Below are 19,198 nucleotides of genomic sequence, written 5' to 3' on the forward strand. Positions count from 1 at the left end.
GAAGTGGGCAGTCCTGCCCCTGATGTGGGCAGGACTTTGGAGGCAACAGCTACAAGCCCCCTCCCATCCCCTTTAGCCCACTGCCTCTGCATTATATCATCCCTCATCCTTCACAACTCCAAGTAATCTGTTAGGTGAACATGTTCATCAGGAGTATTTATCACTCTTAGCCTAAAGGTAAAGGTGCAAGCACCAAGTCTTTACTGACCCATGGAGGGACATCACATCACGACGTTTTGTTGGCAGACTTTTTGTTATGGGGTGGTTTGCCATTGCCTTCCCGAACCCGGCTTCCACCAGGATCGAACTCAGGTTGTGAGCAGAGCTTGGACTGCAGTACTGCAGCTTACCACTTTTGCGCCATGGTGCTCTTTACTCTTAACCTAACATTTCATTTTTCCTGGGGTGATTTTTCTGCTGATTGCCTCCAGCCCTGGACACGTACAACCAGGGTCTTAGCGGCTGGCCCCAAAGGATGCTTACCTTTCCGCAAATACTTCACACTGATGTGTTTACTTTGGCGGGCACCATCTGCCGTGCTCAGTTCACAGGTATAAGTTGTGATGGTTCCTGACTTGCTTGCTGGGCACTGGGTCTCATTCGCCTGCAAGAGGTAGTAAGTGCAGTTGGACGTGGAATAGTTGGTTCCTGCAATAAAGCAAAACGGTCGAGATGACAAATCAATGGATGAACCATCTCCGGACTGGTCTCCATCTTGACTAAGGTGCTGCAACATTAATGCACAGCAGTGCCCTTGCCGCATCAAGGTGACAGCATGCACCACCAATCATGGCTGGCTCCACCCACCACACTGTGCCCACCTCTTTTAGGGGTTTTGCTCCTGGGAGAAGGGTCTGCCCCAACCAGCAAGCGCATCAGGCAGAGATGGGTGGATTTCTCAAACCAAAACTAAAAATGAAGGGGCACGTGTCACTCAGTTGTTCTGTCTTGATATTCGTTCTCAGGCTCTGCATCTAAGCCCAGCCCGAAATTTCAAAACCATCTGTTATTGGTGATAGTAGGCACGGACGTCAGCACCTCTTCCTAAGGAACTCCACACCTACAATGCAGCCCAAAGTTTTTCTGGGCACCACCAAAAGCAACCACCCCTTGCAACTCTGCAGGCACCTAAACAAATGCTGGACCCAGTTACCAAGGGGCTGGGTAATAAGGTTGCCAATTCTGGGTTGGGAAATTCCTGGAGATTTGGAGGTGGGCCCTGGGGAGGGTGAAGTTTAGGGATGGAGCTCAGCGGGGGTGTGATGCCATAGAGTCCGCCCTCTGAATCTGCCATTTCCTCCAGGGGAACTGATCTATGTAGTCTGGGGATCTGTTGTAATTCTGAAAAAAACTCCAGGCACCCCCTGGATGTTAACCAAGAATAAGCAAGAGGGCTCCTCCGAGTCGGAAACAAACCAACAGCTAAGGAAAAAACCTCAAAGGTCAAAAGGAATAAATTGAAGAAGAGCCTAGACGAGCTTCTGGAGATGAAAATCTTGGTGTTGGAGTAATTTATGTAAAATTAAGAACCTTTGATAAAGATTTTGCCGAAACAGAATAACAAGCGGGCAGTACCCAAGGCTCTTGGGCGAATGGTTGGCCATCAACTATAACCATTGGACTGCACTGTCCTTTGAAGAAAACTCCATATTAACACCAATGAACCTATAAAGGAACAAGCAAATAGAACTACACCACATAGTACATCTCTGGAAGACTTGTATTATCTTCATAGGATGGAACTTTACCGGCTGAACTCTTGACTGTATTTGTATATAATTGTATATTTAGATATTTATTGGATATTTATGGAATGATTTGTTGATATGTGTAATATTTATTAGAAATTGCATGCTGACGCCTTAGCACTTTGCACTTTGAATTCAAAAAATATATTTTTAAAAATTTTAAAAATTTATAATATCAATTTATTTCTTTTGACCTTTGAGGTTTTTTCCCTTAAATATTGGTTTGTTACCACCTGGATGTTGGCAGCCCTAGAAGGTAGGCTTTTCCTCACACAGGCTGGACAACCATCCATTGGGAATGGATTTCCTGCACTGAGCAGGGAGCAGATGGCCTATACAGCCCCTTCCATCTCCAGGACTCAATAGTCTGGGTCTTTTTGCCTTTCAGGCCCAGCAACGCTTTTCACTGAGGGACCAGACAGCTGCCAGCCACTATAGTGGGAGACCTCCTGGTAATCCACTGTTTTGCCTGCTTGTGCCTAAACTACTGGAGGAAGGAAATGGGGGTGGGGGATTGGAGTGTGCACTGGCATGCTAATGTCACTTCCAGTTGAAACTGGAAGCAATGTCATGGACACTCTAGGTTTTGGGGGGGGGGAATCCTCAATGGTTTCACCATAGAGTTTTTGTAAATTCTTGAGCATCCCATGATGTCACTTTCAATTTTCACAGGAAGCTGTGGCATCATGCTGGCATCATGGTGTGCCAGTCCCTACCCCCTAATTGCCCCTGGGGATCGCAGGCTGTGGCTTGGCAAGCCTACTCATATCTGATGTGTTCAGGATGACACTTCTTCATAAAAGGATTATGCCCTATTCCTCCTCATACTGCATCATCTTCTACTTCCGTAAGTCCATTTTTTGCACTTTGGCTGGCACCCTGGGGATCCCTCCCCCCTAAAGCAAATAGGTCTTTGGTCTATGCAGTGAGCTGAGCCCAGCATGCAGATTATTCCTCACTTTGCATCCATGGAGCTTGCTTCTACTTCAAGTGGCTTTGGCTAGGACAGAGATGTGGGAAATGAAGAAGTGCAAGGTTAGCACTGGTCTACTCCGACTGGCAGTGGCTTTCTGGGGCCTACCATAGAGGTCTTTCACATCCCCTATAGCTAGATACTTTCTACAGGAGATTCCAGGGACTGAACGGGCAAAGCCAGGGTTTCCTGGTCCCCTCAACAAACAGCAGAGGAAGAGGAGGTAGGGGGGTTTACAGGCTCAAGGAGCAGTTCACTAGTGATGTCATTATATTGCCCACAATGCATTGATGCATCTCCCCATGTGCCTGGAAGTGACATCAGAGTGTCGCTGGAGGATGCCAGGGATGCTCTAGCTTTTGAGGAAAACGCTGGTTAAACCATCGAGTTTTCTCAAATGCTAGAGTGTCCCTGGCATCCCCCAGTCGCATGCTGATGTCACTTCCAGGTGCACGGGGAATGATGCCTGCGCATCAAGATGCTATAACCCCCCCCCATTTTTGTCATCCTCCCTCCCAGCAGAGGGAAGCCCCAGCCAGCAGTAAGCCCCAGCAGTAAGCCCCAGCCTCCATCCCGCGTGGGGGAATGGTAAGCCTGGGCAAAGCAGATGCTTAGCCATTGAGAGCCAAACTACACGAGACGCCAGACGTGTGTTCTTCATGTGCCGGGTCCCGCAAGCTTCGCTGGGAGGGGTAGTCTTACAAAGACTAACTGCTCAATGGGATTCTCCACTGAGGAGAATCACAACTGGAGGATTCTCTCTCTCTCTCTCTCTCTCTCTCTCTCTCTCTCTCTCTCTCTCTCTCTCTCTCTCAGAAATCCTTAAGGAGCTCAAGGGGGATGACAACAACATAACAGGAGACAGGAAATCCACTCCGAGCGGAGTGGATTTTCTTACAAAGAACAACCGTTCAACTGGAGAGATTCTCTCTTTCAGTGATGGCTCCTCCCTGTAGCTGCCTCCTGATGCCTGAATGTAGCTATTTCTGTGTTGACTCAATCCCAAATCATGTTGTCCAGCTGCTGTTTAGATAGAGGTACCCAATGCTTCCAGTTGTGCGCTTGTGGGGTGTCCTGCAATTCCCTGCACTTCCCAACTGCAAAAGCCTATTATCAGTCATTTATACAGCCCTCCATGTGCCTTACACTCTTTGCACAAGCATTCAGAATTGCAAAACATCCTCACAGTTGACTTCTGAAACCCCCACCCAAGGCAGAGAGATGGCTTGCTCCTACCTGAAATGTTGATCGCTCCATTCGGTTTCCATTGAACATTGAAGAAACTCATTTCTGTATCGACGCAGCAGCTCAGTTCTCTCTGTTCGCCGTTGCACTCCATTACAATGTCCCCGGACTTCACGATTTGGATTGAAGAAACTGTGATGTTAACCTCACCTAAGTGTATCGTGGTCGGTGAACGATCCCTTTCAGTAAAAGCGCAGCTATAAAGGCCTGCAACAGGAACGAAATGGGTGACTAATGGAATTTCCCACCCCCATTCCCTAAATTTTTGGGGATTCAAAGACTCATTCATCAACTTTCTAGCCTGTCTCATCTCCACAAGGCAGCTTGCGGTGAAACAACACACACTGGATGTCAGCCAAACAACGGGCCTGGTGTAAGATTCCATAAAGCTTTACCCAGGGCTTTTTTCCTGGGAAAAGAGGTGGTGGAACTCAGTGGGTTGCCCTCAGAGAAAATGGTCACATGGCTGGTGGCCCCGCCCCCTGATCTCCAGACAGAGGGGAGTTGAGATTGCCCAGTAATCTAAACTCCCCTCTGTCTGGAGATCAGGGGGTGGGGCCACCAGCCATGTGACCATTTTCAAGACGTTCCGGAACTCCGTTCCCCCGTGTTCCCCCTGAAAAAAAAGCCCTGGCTTTACCCATTTTTCTTCTTTCATGAGCTACAGCCTCTTTTTTCCAGGTGCACCCTGGGGGAATGAACTCTAGTCTAGCAAAGTGTATGCTAGTAGAAACTTATGGCAGAGATCAGGAAAGCCCCAATTCTCCTGGCTTTCCTCAAAGGATGCAAAACTGATTTATTCAAGAGGGCTTTCTCACAGATAGGAGAGCGGTACTGTAAAGAAGCGGTCTCAAAGAGAGACTTCCCTAAAAAGATAGGGACCATAGACTGCACTAGTGTGTGCTATTGCTGTTGCTTTAAGTATGTGCTAGAATGTTGTTTTGCATACGATCTTACAGGGTAGTTCTGTGTTGTTTAATGTCAGTCTTACAATTTCTTAAGCTCTGTTTCAGCATTTCCTCAACTCTGTATTGGATTTCCACTGATGTTATGTCTTTGCAAATTCACATTTATATACCCTATAAATGTCTTTGAAATCGACTGTACTAAACTCACACATGGAGTCTCTCTACATGAGATGCCTGAGCGCGTGTTCATCAAGTGTCGGGAGATGAAACGTTAGCTGGGAAGCATAGTTTTAAAAGACAGAGCTGGTGGAGATCACTCCAAAAGGGGACAGATTCTCTCACAGCCCTCTGCCACCTCTGGCATGCCAAACTTTCTCCCCTTCCAGAGCTTATACCCTGCCGCCCTCGCTGCTTAAAACTTTGAATTAACCAAGTCTTAGCAGGGCAAAGGCTCCCAAAGTGGAGATGCCAGAGGCAGTGGAGGGCTGTGAGAGAATCCATTCCCTCTGAAGTGATCTCCGCCGTCTCTGTCTTTCAAAACTACATTTCCCGGCTAACCTTGTATTTCCTGACACATGAAGAACACGTGTCAGATGTCTTGTGTAGAGAGACTCTATGTAATCCACCCTGAATCTCAGTGCAAAAGGTGGGCTATAAATGACATCAATAATGAATAAATAAGATGCCCGTTTGCTTCTGCCGTAACGGTTGAATGGTGCCATTCTAAACTGAGTTACATGTTTCTAAATCCAGCGGTGCCAACGGGCTTAGAAGGGTGTAATTCTGCTTAGAAGGCAGTGCTGGGGAACATGCCTAAGCAGGTCTACTCAGAATCTTATTCAGGGCTGTTCAAATGGGGCTTACGCCCATGAAAGCATTCTTAGGATTACACTTCCATGAAGAGCGTTACACGTGGGTAGCTGTGTTGGTTTGTAGTAGAAGAACAAAATTCATGTCCAGTAGCACCTTAAAAACCAACTACATTTTCTAGCTCCCTAAAGAAACCCACTGGCAATGAGGCAACACAGTACACACAGGGCCAAGCTACAAGTGACACATGACACTTGAATGGCAAGTGAACAGACTCACGTGTATTCCTCCCTGTTCACTTGCCCTCCACTTGACCTCAACTCGATCACTACGACAAATGGAGGGCAAATGTACAGGGAGGAATACACGTGAGTCTGTTCACTTGCCGTTCAAGTGTCATTCGTCACTTGTAGCTTGCCCCACAGTGTGTTGGAACAGAGAGGCCACATGGTGGCAGCAAGAGCACTCCGTGGCCAAAGGGAATGCCGCCTCCAAAACATGGCCAAAACAAAGGGCGGTACATCGATTTAATGTAAAATGAGGAGAATCAATAGAAGGAAGCTCAAGGGGCTACACTGTGGGGAAAACCCAGATGTACAGTTGTAGTTGAACTGACTGCAGATGAAAGAAAGGAGAAGCTGGCAGAGAGAGAACAAATTGTTTTTCACATGGGGATTTTTTTCCCTCCAGGTGGCACACCACTTGCCACCACTTTATTTGGGAGCTTCCAAACAACTTGTGGGGCTCTCAGAGCCGGGCCAGTTAGGTTTTGTGGCTGATGGCCCATGACTAGGCTCCTCTTCTTGCCCTCCAACCCACCTGCCCCCACCTGCCTGTGTGTCTTCCTTTGCCATTTACAAGGTTTCCAAACATCTGCAATTGCAGGGCCCTCCACTGCCTGGACGCCCTTTCCCTGATGTTGCTGGATGGTGGATGCAGCTAGGACTGCCGTTGCCATGGCTACCAGAAACACGGATGCTTTGTGCACCACACGCATGCCCTTCTTCAGCTAGGCAGCATACGCAGCTGGGAGCAGGGGTGACAAAGCACTCACCATCAGGAGGTGGAAGGGTGTGAAAGGAGGCATCGGAGGAGATGTGTCAGTAGGGGGTCAGCATCCGTGGGCCCCACCAGAAGCCACAGGCCCTGACAGCTGCCCCCCCCATCACCATGTTCAGATGCCAACAGCGCCGGATTCAGGCGCGCGGACGCCCGGGGCAAACCTTGCCCGGGCGCTCTGTGTGCGCACAGCGCATGCGCACTCCCGGCGCTGCGTGATGACGTCACTTTTGTGATGTCATCATGCAGGGTGGGAGCCATGTGTGGCAAGCCGGCCGCTCCAGCGCCCGGTGAGCCATGGAACTGGCGACGGCACGGGCGTGCGCTGGGGCGGCTGGCTGGCTTGCCACGCGCGCAGGACCTCCCAACCCGGCGCTCAGCCATCCCGCACGGCAAGCCAGCTGCCCCAGCACACACTCTTGCTGCCGACAGCTCCATGGCTCACCAGGTGCTGGGGTGGCCGGCTTGCCGTGCGGCCGGCTGAGCACAGGACTAAGAGGCCCTCCGTGCAGTTAGCGTGCCCCGCTGCCCTGTGCCGCCTGCGCGGCAAGCCAGCCGCCCCAGCGCCCGGTGAGCCGCAGAGCTGGCGGCGGCGAGGGCGTGCGCTGGGGCAGCTGGTTTGCCGCGCTGGTGGCTGAGCGCAGGGCTGGGAGGTCCTGCGTGGCAAGCCAGCCAGCCGCCCCATCAGCGGGGCTGGCGAGGGTCTCCCAACCCTGCGCTCAGCCTCCTGGGCAGCTGGCAGCCGTGCCCGGCGCCCCCTCTTTGGCGGCGCCTGGGGCAGGCTACCCCCCTGCCCCCCCTTGATCCGGCCCTGGATGCCAACCCTGCTTGGGGCTTGTTTAAAGGTGGAGCTACATATTTTAAAGTTGACAAGGAGGAAATGGAAATGGTTCGAGCTTTTCTATTCCTTGGCTCAATCATCAACCAAAAGGGAGACTGCAATGAAGAAATCAGAAGAAGATTAAGGCATAGAAGAGCAGCTGTGAGGGAACTACAAAAGGTCCTTGAAGATAAAGATCTAGAGGAGTTAGCCATGTTATTCTGTAGTTGCAAAACAGTAAAGAGCCCAGTAGCACCTTCAAGACTAACCCACTGTATTGTAGCATAAGCTTTCAAGAACCACAGCTCTCTTCGTCAGATGCATCTGACGAAGAGAGCTGTGGTTCTTGAAAGCTTATGCTACAATACAGTGGGTTAGTCTTGAAGGTGCTACTGGGCTCTTTACTATTTTAAAGATAAAGATTCTCTCTAGGAACCAAGATCAAGATCATCCATACTGTGGTATTTCCCATTACTATGGGCCAAGCTACAAGTGACAAATGACATTCGTCACTTGTAGTTTGGCCCTATCTATGGATCTGAAAGTTGTACAGTTAAGAAAGTTGACAGGAAGAAAACCGATTCATTTGAAATGTGGTGCTGGAGGAGAGTTTTGCGGGTACCAAGGACAGCCAAAAAGACAAATAAGTGGGCTCTAGATCACATCAAGCCTGAATTCTCCCAAGAAGCTAAAATGACAAAACTGAGGCTATCGTACTTTGGTCACATCACGAGAAGACAAGATTCTCTGGAAAAGTCAATAATGCTAGGAAAAGAGGAAGACCTAAAATGAGATGGCTTGACTCAATAAAAGAGGCCACGACCTCCAGTTTGCAGGATCTGAGCAAGACTGTTAATGATGGAGCATTTTGGAGGTCTTTCATTCATAGGTTGCCATAGGTCGGAGGCCATTTGATGGCACATAACACACAACACACACATGCAGCGTCCCAATAGGGTAAATAACTGCCCACTTAGCCCCTGAGGCTATTTTATTTATTTTTATTTATTTTTATTTATTTACGTCATTTATAGTCCGCCTTTCTCACTGAGACTCAAGGCCGATTACATAGTGTGAGATTAGAACAACCAGTAGCAAGGACGAGGGCATGAAAAGGGCAAGAGGGAAGGGAGGAGCCCCTTTTCCCTCACGGTACAGTCTTGCTAGAGCACACCCCACATGGTACAGTCTTGCTAGAGCACTTGGAAACTAAGGGCCAAGCTACAAGTGAGGAATGACACTTGAACAGCAAGTGAACAGGCTCACGTATATTCCTCCCTGTTCACTTGCGCTCCACTTGATCACGTAAGTGCAAGTGGAGCGCAAGTGAACAGGGAGGAATACATGTGAGTCTGTTCACTTGCCGTTCAAGTGTCATTCCTCACTTGTAGCTTGGCCCTGAGTTCCCAGCAGGATATGTGCAGCTTATGTGTGACTGACTGAAAGGTCTGAGAATACAGACACCACTGGTCTGTTCACTATGCCCAGTTCGCTATTAGTAGGAATGACGATGACAGGCTAAGGGCTTTTTCTGTGGGGGGCGGGGGTGGGGAGGGAGAAAGAAGAACCATCAGAAAACACCCAAAGAAACTGTCAGTGGCATGCAAGATGAGACAAGAGAACATGACAGATTCCCATTTAGGCCTTCTGTCATGCCATTAATGTACAAATGAAATGGAAAAGGTCACTCGAAATATGTGAAGACTTTTAAAGGGCCTGGGAGCTTTTCGGGATGTCTCGTGCTTGTCTGTGATCTTCCCTGAATAACAAAGCATGGCGTTGGCCATTTCCCTCCCTATCTCTACTGGCACCCTTTCTCTCCATCTCCTCTCCTCCCGGCCCACAGCTCATTCCCTTCCCTTCCCTTCAGCTTCTCTTCCTCGTGCAGTCTCTCTACACGAGACATCTTACATGGGGACGCTGAAGCAAAAGATTTTACACTTGTTCTCCCATGGTGGATACACATGCCCTGCTAGGGAGACAGAGTACACTTGAACATAAGACCACACAGAAAGGAAGTCACCTGAGCATCTCCGTGTAAGATGTCTTTTGTAGACAGACTTGTGGTGCTGGTGACAAGCACCATCAACTCCATGTTGGGCACCTTTTAGGATTGCTACAGTAACTCGAAATGCAATCCGAAAGTACTTTTTTCTGTACACGTGCAGACATCAGTGCTAACGATGTATTGTCGAAGGCTTTCACGGCCGGAGAACAATGGTTGTTGTGGGTTTTCCGGGCTGTATTGCCGTGGTCTTGGCATTGTAGTTCCTGACGTTTCGCCAGCAGCTGTGGCTGGCATCTTCAGAGGTGTAGCACCAAAAGACAGAGATCTCTCAGTGTCACAGTGTGGAAAAGATGTTGGCAGGTCATTTATATCTACTCAGGAGAGGTGGGGTTGAGCTGAGTCATCCTGTAAGAGTTTCCCAGGGTGTGGAATGCTAATGGCGGGAGGCTTCACTGTATCCTGAGGAGGTTCTTTTGCATATGGATTGGTGCTTGATGCGCTAATCTTCTCTGCAGGGCTATTGTCGGGTGTAGAGTGTTTTGTTAGCCTGGTGTTTTTCAGAACTGGAAACCATGCTCTGTTCATTCTTAAGGTTTCTTTTTTCCTGTTGAAGTTTTGCTTATGCTTGTGAATTTCAATGGCTTCCCTGTGCAGTCTGACAAAGTAGTTGGAAGTGTTGTCCAGTATTTTGGTGTCCTGGAATAAGATACTGTGCCCTGTTTGAGTTAGGCAATGTTCAGCCACTGCTGATTTTTCAGGTTGTCCAAGTCTGCAGTGTCTTTCATGTTCTTTTATTCTTGTCTGGATGCTACGCTTTGTGGTCCCGATGTAAACTTGTCCACAGCTGCAGGGTATACGGTATACTCCTGCAGAGGTGAGGGGGTCTCTACTGTCTTTTGCTGATCGTAGCATCTGTTGTATTTTTCGGGTGGGTCTGAATACTGCTTGAAGGTTATGCTTTTTCATAAGCTTTCCCATCTGATCAGTAATTCCTTTGATATATGGCAAAAACACTTTTCCTGTAGGAGACTGTTTTTCCTTGGTTGTTTGATTCATCCTGGGTTTGATTGCTCTTCGGATTTCATTTCTGGAGTAGCCATTTGCCTACAGGAAAAGTGTTTTTGCCATATATCAAAGGAATTACTGATCAGATGGGAAAGCTTATGAAAAAGCATAACCTTCAAGCAGTATTCAGACCCACCCGAAAAATACAACAGATGCTACGATCAGCAAAAGACAGTAGAGACCCCCTCACCTCTGCAGGAGTATACCGTATACCCTGCAGCTGTGGACAAGTTTACATCGGGACCACAAAGCGTAGCATCCAGACAAGAATAAAAGAACATGAAAGACACTGCAGACTTGGACAACCTGAAAAATCAGCAGTGGCTGAACATTGCCTAACTCAAACAGGGCACAGTATCTTATTCCAGGACACCAAAATACTGGACAACACTTCCAACTACTTTGTCAGACTGCACAGGGAAGCCATTGAAATTCACAAGCATAAGCAAAACTTCAGCAAGAAAGAAGAAACCTTAAGAATGAACAGAGCATGGTTTCCAGTTCTGAAAAACACCAGGCTAACAAAACACTCTACACTCGACAATAGCCCTGCAGAGAAGATTAGCACATCAAGCACCAATCCATATGCAAAAGAACCTCCTCAGGATACAGTGAAGCCTCCCGCCATTAGCATTCCACACCCTGGGAAACTCTTACAGGATGACTCAGCTCAACCCCACCCCTCCTGAGTAGATATAAATGACCTGCCAAGATCTGGTCCACACTGTGACACTGAGAGATCTCTGTCTTTTGGTGCTACACCTCTGAAGATGCCAGCCACAGCTGCTGGCGAAACGTCAGGAACTACAACGCCAAGACCATGGCAATACAGCCCGGAAAACCCACAACAACCATCAGTGCTAACATTTGGCACACGCTCTTACCAAACTGAATTTTTCTGAAGACCAGTTTAGGGTTTGCAGAACCCTAAACTATGGCGGGCTGGCAGTGGCTGCCTCCTTGTTCAGATGTTTTGTTCCACAGAGCCACCCCTTGGACAGTAGTTAGAGCCAAGCTACAAGTGACGCCTGACACAGGTTGGACACTTGTCAGCTTCCCTCAAGTTTTGATGGGAAATGTAGGCATCCTGGTCTTGCAGCTTGACTCTCTGACTGCTGTCCAATGGACTTTTCAACTGTCACTTGTCCAACATTCCGCCAAGCTGCCTACATTTCCCATCAAAACTTGAGGGAAGCTGGCAAGTGTCCAACCTGTGTCAGGCGTCACTTGTGGTCCCGCTCTTAGAGAAGCAGGATTGAGTGTAAAAGTCGTCCTGAACCTGGGTCTGGAGGGATGTCAGACTTAACTTAACTTTGCTCCGAGGAGGTAATGACAGGATAACCGCAGCTCAAAGAGCAAGGAAAAAGCCTTTTGCTAGGCTGGGGGATTTGTTGCTGCTTGATCCCTAGAAAAGCTTCCCAGTTAGGCCTGCTGACTGCTGTGGGTGGCTCATTGGTACTGCTCATAACCAAGTGCCCGACTGACCTCCTTCCTCCCCACTCCTGCCCTCTTAGCTCTCAGATCAAGCACCGGTCTGGCTCAACCTAGTCATCATTTTGTCCTTGGTTTAGAATTACCAGAGTCAGTCGGGGAAATGTTTCGGATTTTCAACGTCGATGATGCATTTGTGTCTGAAAAGGCACTTGTTACGGAGTGCTGGCTGCCGTTGGAGATTGCATGTCCCCCAAAATGCCAGGTCACGTTGCTCGAAGCCACTCTCGAGTCACACCTGATGGTTACCGTGTCCCCCGTGAAAAAGGGTTTGGGGGAAATTGAGATGTTTGTTCCACCTGGAGAGGGGGAAAAGAAGACGTTTTCAAACCACTGGGAAATGAGCATTGCCCTCTGATTTTAAAAATTATACAGAGTGCCCCTAACCCAGAAAAATCATGCTTCACAGAGATACATGTGGGCCTGATCAAAACATATCCAAGGGGGAAAAAATCTGTGTGTTGAAGGCTCTGGACGTGGCACTGAACCAGTGGTACCTGGAGATGCTAACTAATGTGTGCATTCCTTCAAAAATACCATGGATTCACGTGAGATGTGGGTTTCCCAAAGCGATGAATAGCAATGGATTTTGTTTTTTGAACCAATCTGCTTCTCACCAATATGTGGCAAAGGAACGGCAAGCTCCTATTTTTTGCTTACTCAGCAAAACTCAACCATTTTCCTGTACAAAAACAGCACTCGAGTGGAGGGGGGGTGGGGTGAGCAACAGGGTGAGTTTAAATTTCAACCTTCTTTACAGCCAGCAGTTAATAATGTTTCTGATCCATCCAGGACTAACAGATGCTTGGACAGGGCAGGCATGGCTATTTTACAGCTTCATGGTATAAATAATGGTGCCCCCAAGGCTTTCTATGACAGTCAGGGCTTTTTTTCTGGGAAAAGAGATGGTGGAACTCAGTGGGTTGCCCTTGGAGAAAACGGTCACATGGCCGGTGGCCCCGCCCCCTGATCCCCAGACGGAGGGGAGTTGAGATTGCCCTCGGTGGCGCGGAGGGCAATCTCAACTCCCCTCTGTCTGGAGATTAGGGGGTGGGGCCACCAGCCATGTGACCATTTTCAAGAGATTCTGGAACTCCGTTCCACCGTGTTCCAGCTGAAAAAAAGCCCTGATGACAGTGACTTTCGTTGTGTGGGTGAAGTTAACAACAACAACAACAACAACAACAACATTCTATTTATATTCTGCCCTTCAGGACAACTTAACGCCTGCTCAGAGTGATTCACAAAGTGTGCTATTATTATTCCCACAACAGTCACCCTGTGAGGTGGGTGGAGCTGAGAGAGCTCCGAGAAGCTGTGACTGACCCAAGGTCACCCAGCTGGCTTCAAGCGGAGGAGTGGGGAATAAAACCCGGTTCTCCAGATTAGAGTTCTGGCGCTCTTAACCACTACACCAAGGAGCAACAGAGCCCCTTCTGCGTGGTAGGAAGAAACTGTATGCACTGCCGGTGGCAGGGTCTCTGGCGCCTGCAGCAACCCCCCACGCGTGCCACGGACTGCGCGATGATGTCATCGCGCAGCACAAGCCGGGGGCATTCGCCGGCGGATGGCTGGGGTGATGGGTGGAGGCTGCTCCGTGCTCCGCACGCCACCCCGGCAGCAGCTCGTGGCTGCTGCGCCTGGCTGGGGGCATGTGGCGGTGGTGGCAGCGGCGGTGGCAGCGGCACGGGGCTGGCTGGCTGGCTGCAGCAGCTGTGGGCCAGACACACCAGCTCCATGGCGCGCGCCTCCACCCCCGACACCCCCTCTGGCACCTCTCCAGTGCCCTCGTGCCCTGAGGCCACGCCTACCTGGCCTCAATGGGTGTGCAGGCCCTGACTGTATGGCAGACATAACTTTAGAAGGTGGAGCCCTGTTCACCTAACAAAGCATCACTGTTTACTGGTTCTGGCAGCAGTCGGGGCATTATATCAGAGTGATGATGTTTAGATGCAAGAAACTTTTCATTCCATTAGGTCCAGCTCTTGAACAAGCCTGCAGGTCTCAATGGTTGACTACCCATGCTCTGTTCATAGAGTACTTCCGGGTGGTTCTATAGGCACTGTGTAAACAGGAATGACACAGTGGGTTGAGATGGCATTCATGAACACATGACGCTGCCTTCAATGGAATCAGAAGGCTGGTTGATCTTGATGAGCATTACATGCTTTGAGTTTCAATAGCTCACCACCAGCATCTCAGGTAGAGAAAAGCTTTGCACGTGACCAGTATCTAGTCCTTTTAACTAGGGGTGCCAGGGATTGAACCCCGGACCTTGCGCTTCCAAAGCATTTACGTTGTCATTGAACCACAACCCTGACTTCCACATCGCCTACTACGTGATCCTTTTAAGTGGTGATGCTGAGGACTGACTCTGGGACCTTCTGTATGAAACTGGCAGGAGAGCCATTTTGGTGTAGTGGTTAAGAACAGCAGGACTCTAATCCGGAGAGCCAGGTTTGATTCCCCCCTCCTCTGCTTGAAGCCAGCTGGGTGACCTTGGGTTAGTCACAAGTCTCTCAGAGCTCTCTCAGCTCCACCCACCTCACAGGGTGATTGTTGTGAGGATAGTAATAACACACTTAGTAAACCGCTCTGAGTGGGCATTAAGTTGTCCTGAAGGGTTGTATATAAGTATATTGTTATTGTTACCACTAAAAGCAACAGCCTTTCCCCTAAGAGGATCATGCAAGCAATTTCTCTAGAAGGGCTGTGTGGTGTTGGGACATATATGCATGTGTTCTTTGTTTGGGGAGAAAAACAGTGTTGGTACCATCAAAACAACATTTCTACAAGCAGAGCTTCAACATTACCATAGATTTCCACTGAATAGTTCCCAAAGGAGGTAGGATCTAAATGGTAGGAGGTGTTTAAGGCTTCGGCTATCTTTGCATTAGCTTTTGCAACCGGTATGTCCCCTGCTGATGTTACCTTATAATCAACCACAGTACTTCCGTTCCTAAAGAGACAGAAACATCAGCCAAGGTTATTTCAGATTCATGATAAAATCAATGGCGCTCCAAGGCCTTACTATGGTAGTATTTCAGTTATTTATAAAACAACACCAATAAGATTGCAGCCCCACCTTCAATCTTTCCTCCTGTCCTTTCCTTACTACTTGATCCACAAGAAATGGAGCACCGCACTGCTATGGCCAGCGGCTAGCAGAACAGTTATTAGCTAAAATGTAGTTACTGTACCTAATGGTGTATATTAGAGGCGGGCACAAACCGAAATTCGACCAAAATTTGTCACGAACCGGGTTGGTTCATGGTTCACGAACTGGCGGTTATCAGAGCCCATTTCTGATGAACTGCCATGAACTTTAGACTGGTTCGTTTGGTTCATTTTTCAGTTCATTACTGCAGACAGCCTGGCGCCGATCAATCGGTTTCCTAGGCTTGTGAAAGTTCATGGTTCGTGGTTCATGAAACGCAATGAGCCATGAACCACATGGTTCGGTATTTTCCCAGTTCATGCCCACCTCTAGTGTATATCCAGTCATTACTGACTTCTTGAAGAGGGAATTTTCTCCCTCCTGCTGCAGCCTTCTGAGCTCCCTGAAATTTTGTTCCGGGGTTTAGCACACCCTTAGGAACAGGACTGGGGGCAAAGTGGGAGGCCTGCAGTGGGAATGGGGACTCAGCAGAAATCCTCGCCCCCTCTTCTGCAGATAGAAATGCCATTGTGTCATGGCAACAGTGTAGCTGGATACATTTTTATTTATTTTATTTACAAAATTTATATCCTGTCTTTCCACCCTCATGAGGGCCACCCAAGGCGGCTAACAAAACATACGCAATAAAATCAAATTTTAAAACCAACCAAACAACAACACATCCCAAAAAAACAATTAAAACCAGAGCTTAAAAACACATCAAGACATTAAAAACAACAATTAAAACATTCAAAACAATTAAAACATGGGGCAGGAAGGAAGGATCACTGAGGGCATGCCAAATGAAAGGGGGGGAAGTCTTCTTCAACTGTTGGTGGAAGATGGCAACAGAAAGGGACAAACGAGTCTCCATGGGAAGAAAGTTCCAGAGTTTTGGTGCCACAGCTGAGAAGGCCCTCTTCTAGGTTGCCACCCACTTCATCTCAGAAGGTGGGGGCACCTGAAGTAGGACCTCCAAAGTTGACTGCAGTGATTGAATAGGTTCATAAGGAGGTAGGAGGTCCTTCAGGTATACTGGTTCCAAACCATAGGGCTTTAAAGGTCTAAACCAGCTTCCTGAATTGTGCCTGGAAACAAATTAGGAGCCAGTGTACATGGGCAAAGATTGCAGTGATATGGTTCTGTACCAACTGAAGTTTCTGAACACTTCTCAAGGGCAGCCCCAAGTAGAGACCCTTGCAGTAATCCAATCTAGATGTAACCAGGGGGGTCATGCACCACAGCAGCCAGATCTTTTCTGCCAAGTTAAGGCCACAACTGGCTATCCAGACGAAGTTGGTGAAAGGCACTCCTCCTGGCCACAGCTGCCACCTGCTTATTGAGCAGTAGGCATGCCAAAGATGAAAAAAAAATGGGAGTTGTTTATGGTCATAGCTATAATATTTTAAGTACAAAGAATGATCCCCATGTAAGCCAGAAAATCTGCTCAATGGGGCCGGTCCTGGTTGCAATTTAAGGGCCAAGCTACAAGTGATGAATGACACAGGTTGGACACTTGTCAGCTTCCCTCCAGTTTTGATGGGAAATGTAGGCCTCCTGCTCTTGCAGCTTGGCTCTCCGACTGCTGTCCAATGGACTTTTCAACTATCACTTGTCCAACATTCCGCCAAGCCGCCTACATTTCCCATCAAAACTTGAGGGAAGCTGACAAGTGTCCAACCTGTGTCATTCCTCACTTGTAGTTTGGCCCTAAGTTTCTGCAAACCCAGGGGAATGCCTGGATTTGCAGAAGCATCTGCTTTTTGTAAAAACAAAAAAGAGGAGTTAACCCCACCTCAAATGGCAAGAGCAACATTTGCACATGTGCAGACCCTGTGAGGAAACAAGTTTGAGAGGCCTCTTGGGTTGCCCTAGCAAACCAAACTGGCATCTGACATTGCAGTAGCAAACTTCTTCACCACCAGAAAGAGGCGGTCGGAGGGGAGCTGAGGAGGAGGGAAGAGGCAAACGAGAGACCATGTGAGGGGATGACAGTGGCCAAAAAGGAGGAGGGCAAAGAACGTAGAGCCGGATGGGAGGTGATGGAGGAAACTGTTGAAGCCAGGAGGGCAAGTGGGAAAGAAAGTGGATCCAAAGTCAGGAGGAAGCTGTGAGGGCAGAGAGGGAAGCAGGAAATGTGGCTAGCAAGGGAGGTGGGTCCACGAGTGAGGGTGGGAAAAGAAGGATCTAGGAAGGATGTTAGTTCAGCTAGTGTAGAGAGAAGGGTCACTTGGGGGGGGGGATGGAATTTCCTCTCCCAAGTGGAAATAGGAGACTCAGCATGCCTTGGACATTGGGGGGCGCTGCAGGTCTCTCTCTTATACGTTTATGTAACTCTAGCAATCTGCTACTCTTTTGTCTAAGGTGGGAACGCCTCCTCCTCCCTCTTGGGAGAATCCCTCTCTTCCCATGTGGTCTTCCAAGAAGAAAGATGTCAGTTCTCCATGGAACTTTGTCCACAGACCCGCACTTGCCAACCTCGCCGCCTACCTTTCAGGCCATGGTTTAGAATTAGGGAATGTAACTCTTTAGATTAGGATCTTTCCCTCTTCTCCAAGATACTGCTATGGAAGGAATCTACTTCAACAAAACTGGAAGTTGTATCTTTCTATGATTTTGTCTGAAGACTAATTAATGCACGTTTTAGGGGGGTCAAACACTTCTGCCTAAATAACTATAGTTTCAAACCAAGAAACCTAAATATAATTCCAGTAGGGTTATGGAAGCCTAAACATAAATCTAATATAAAACTTCCAATACCAAGCAAGTCCTCATAGGTGTGTGCGCCTGTCCACTTACATACATATGTGCTGTCAAATCACAACCAACTTACGCAAACCCCGGCAAGGGGCTGTCAAGGCAAGTGAGGAGCAGGGGTGGTCTGCCATTGCCTTCCTCTGCAGAGTCCTCCTTGGTGGTCCCCCATCCAAGTACCGACCTGCTTATCTTCCGAGATCTGATGTGATCAGGCTATACCATGCTGCCTTCCCTCCCGCCTGTCCACCCACACAATCAGGGATGCACAACCTGCCTTCCCAACCAAAAGTAATGTTATCCAGCTGCTGGCATTCCTACCAAAGTTCACTCATAAGGTAAAGAAAATGGTTGTAAGTGAGAGAGGCATTTCCGTCCTGGCTTCTCTGTTTCTTGTTGATGCTGGAGGGCAAGCGCCTCCAGGTCAACAGTGCAGCCTCCAAGAATACACACCTCAGATATCCCTTTTGCAGGTGAACGTGTAGCAATACACGTGTGTGCCATGCCTGTGTTTCTTCTGTCACCCTGCTCCGTATCTGTTGGCTTTATTCCACCAACAGATTTCAATTTCCAGCTGTGCAAACTGGCTGGTGACAATAAGCGGGTGTAACATATGCATAAGCAGGTATATACATATCTGCAGGGCTTTTTTTCAGGGGGAACGTGGTGGAATGGAGTTCCGGAACGTCTTGAAAATGGTCACATGGCTGGTGGCCCCGCCCCTTGATCTCCAGACAGAGGGGAGTTTAGATTGCCCTCCGTGCCAAGAGGCGCGGAGGGCAATCTAAACTCCCCTCTGTCTGGAGATCAAGGGGTGGGGCCATCAACCATGTGACAATTTTCTCCGTGGGCAACCCACTGAGAGCCAAGCTACAAGTGACGCCTGACACAGGTTGGACACTTGTCAGCTTTCCTCAAGTTTTGATGGGAAATGTAGGCATCTTGGTCTTGCAGCTGTAATGGAGAGCCAAGCTGTAAAACCAGGATGCCTACATTTCCCATCAAAACTTGAGGGAAGCTGACAAGTGTCCAACCTGAGTAAGGCATCACTTGTAACTTGGCTCTGAGTTCCAACACCTCTTTTCCCAGAAAAAAAGCCCTGCATATCTGTCTGAGTAAGCCGTATTTAGAAAAGTATTTATTTTGTGTGTATGCTTTCT

General features: G+C 48.5%; 1 protein-coding gene across 2 annotated transcripts in view; it reads right to left on the reverse strand.

Moving 5' to 3' along the window:
- Positions 1–19,198, reverse strand: part of ADGRF5 (adhesion G protein-coupled receptor F5) — a 99,123-nt gene that overhangs the window by 24,004 nt on the left and 55,921 nt on the right. For both annotated transcript variants that reach the window (XM_054996617.1, XM_054996609.1), the window contains exons 8-11: positions 14,941–15,086; positions 12,214–12,426; positions 3,958–4,173; positions 484–648 (exon numbers count right to left, since the gene is read on the reverse strand). In XM_054996617.1, the coding sequence (XP_054852592.1) occupies positions 484–648; positions 3,958–4,173; positions 12,214–12,426; positions 14,941–15,086 (740 nt within the window). The remainder of the gene's footprint in view (positions 1–483; positions 649–3,957; positions 4,174–12,213; positions 12,427–14,940; positions 15,087–19,198) is intronic.

This window comes from Eublepharis macularius, chromosome 1 (assembly GCF_028583425.1).
Source record: "Eublepharis macularius isolate TG4126 chromosome 1, MPM_Emac_v1.0, whole genome shotgun sequence".
In the NCBI taxonomy this organism is placed as follows: Eukaryota; Metazoa; Chordata; class Lepidosauria; order Squamata; family Eublepharidae; genus Eublepharis; species Eublepharis macularius.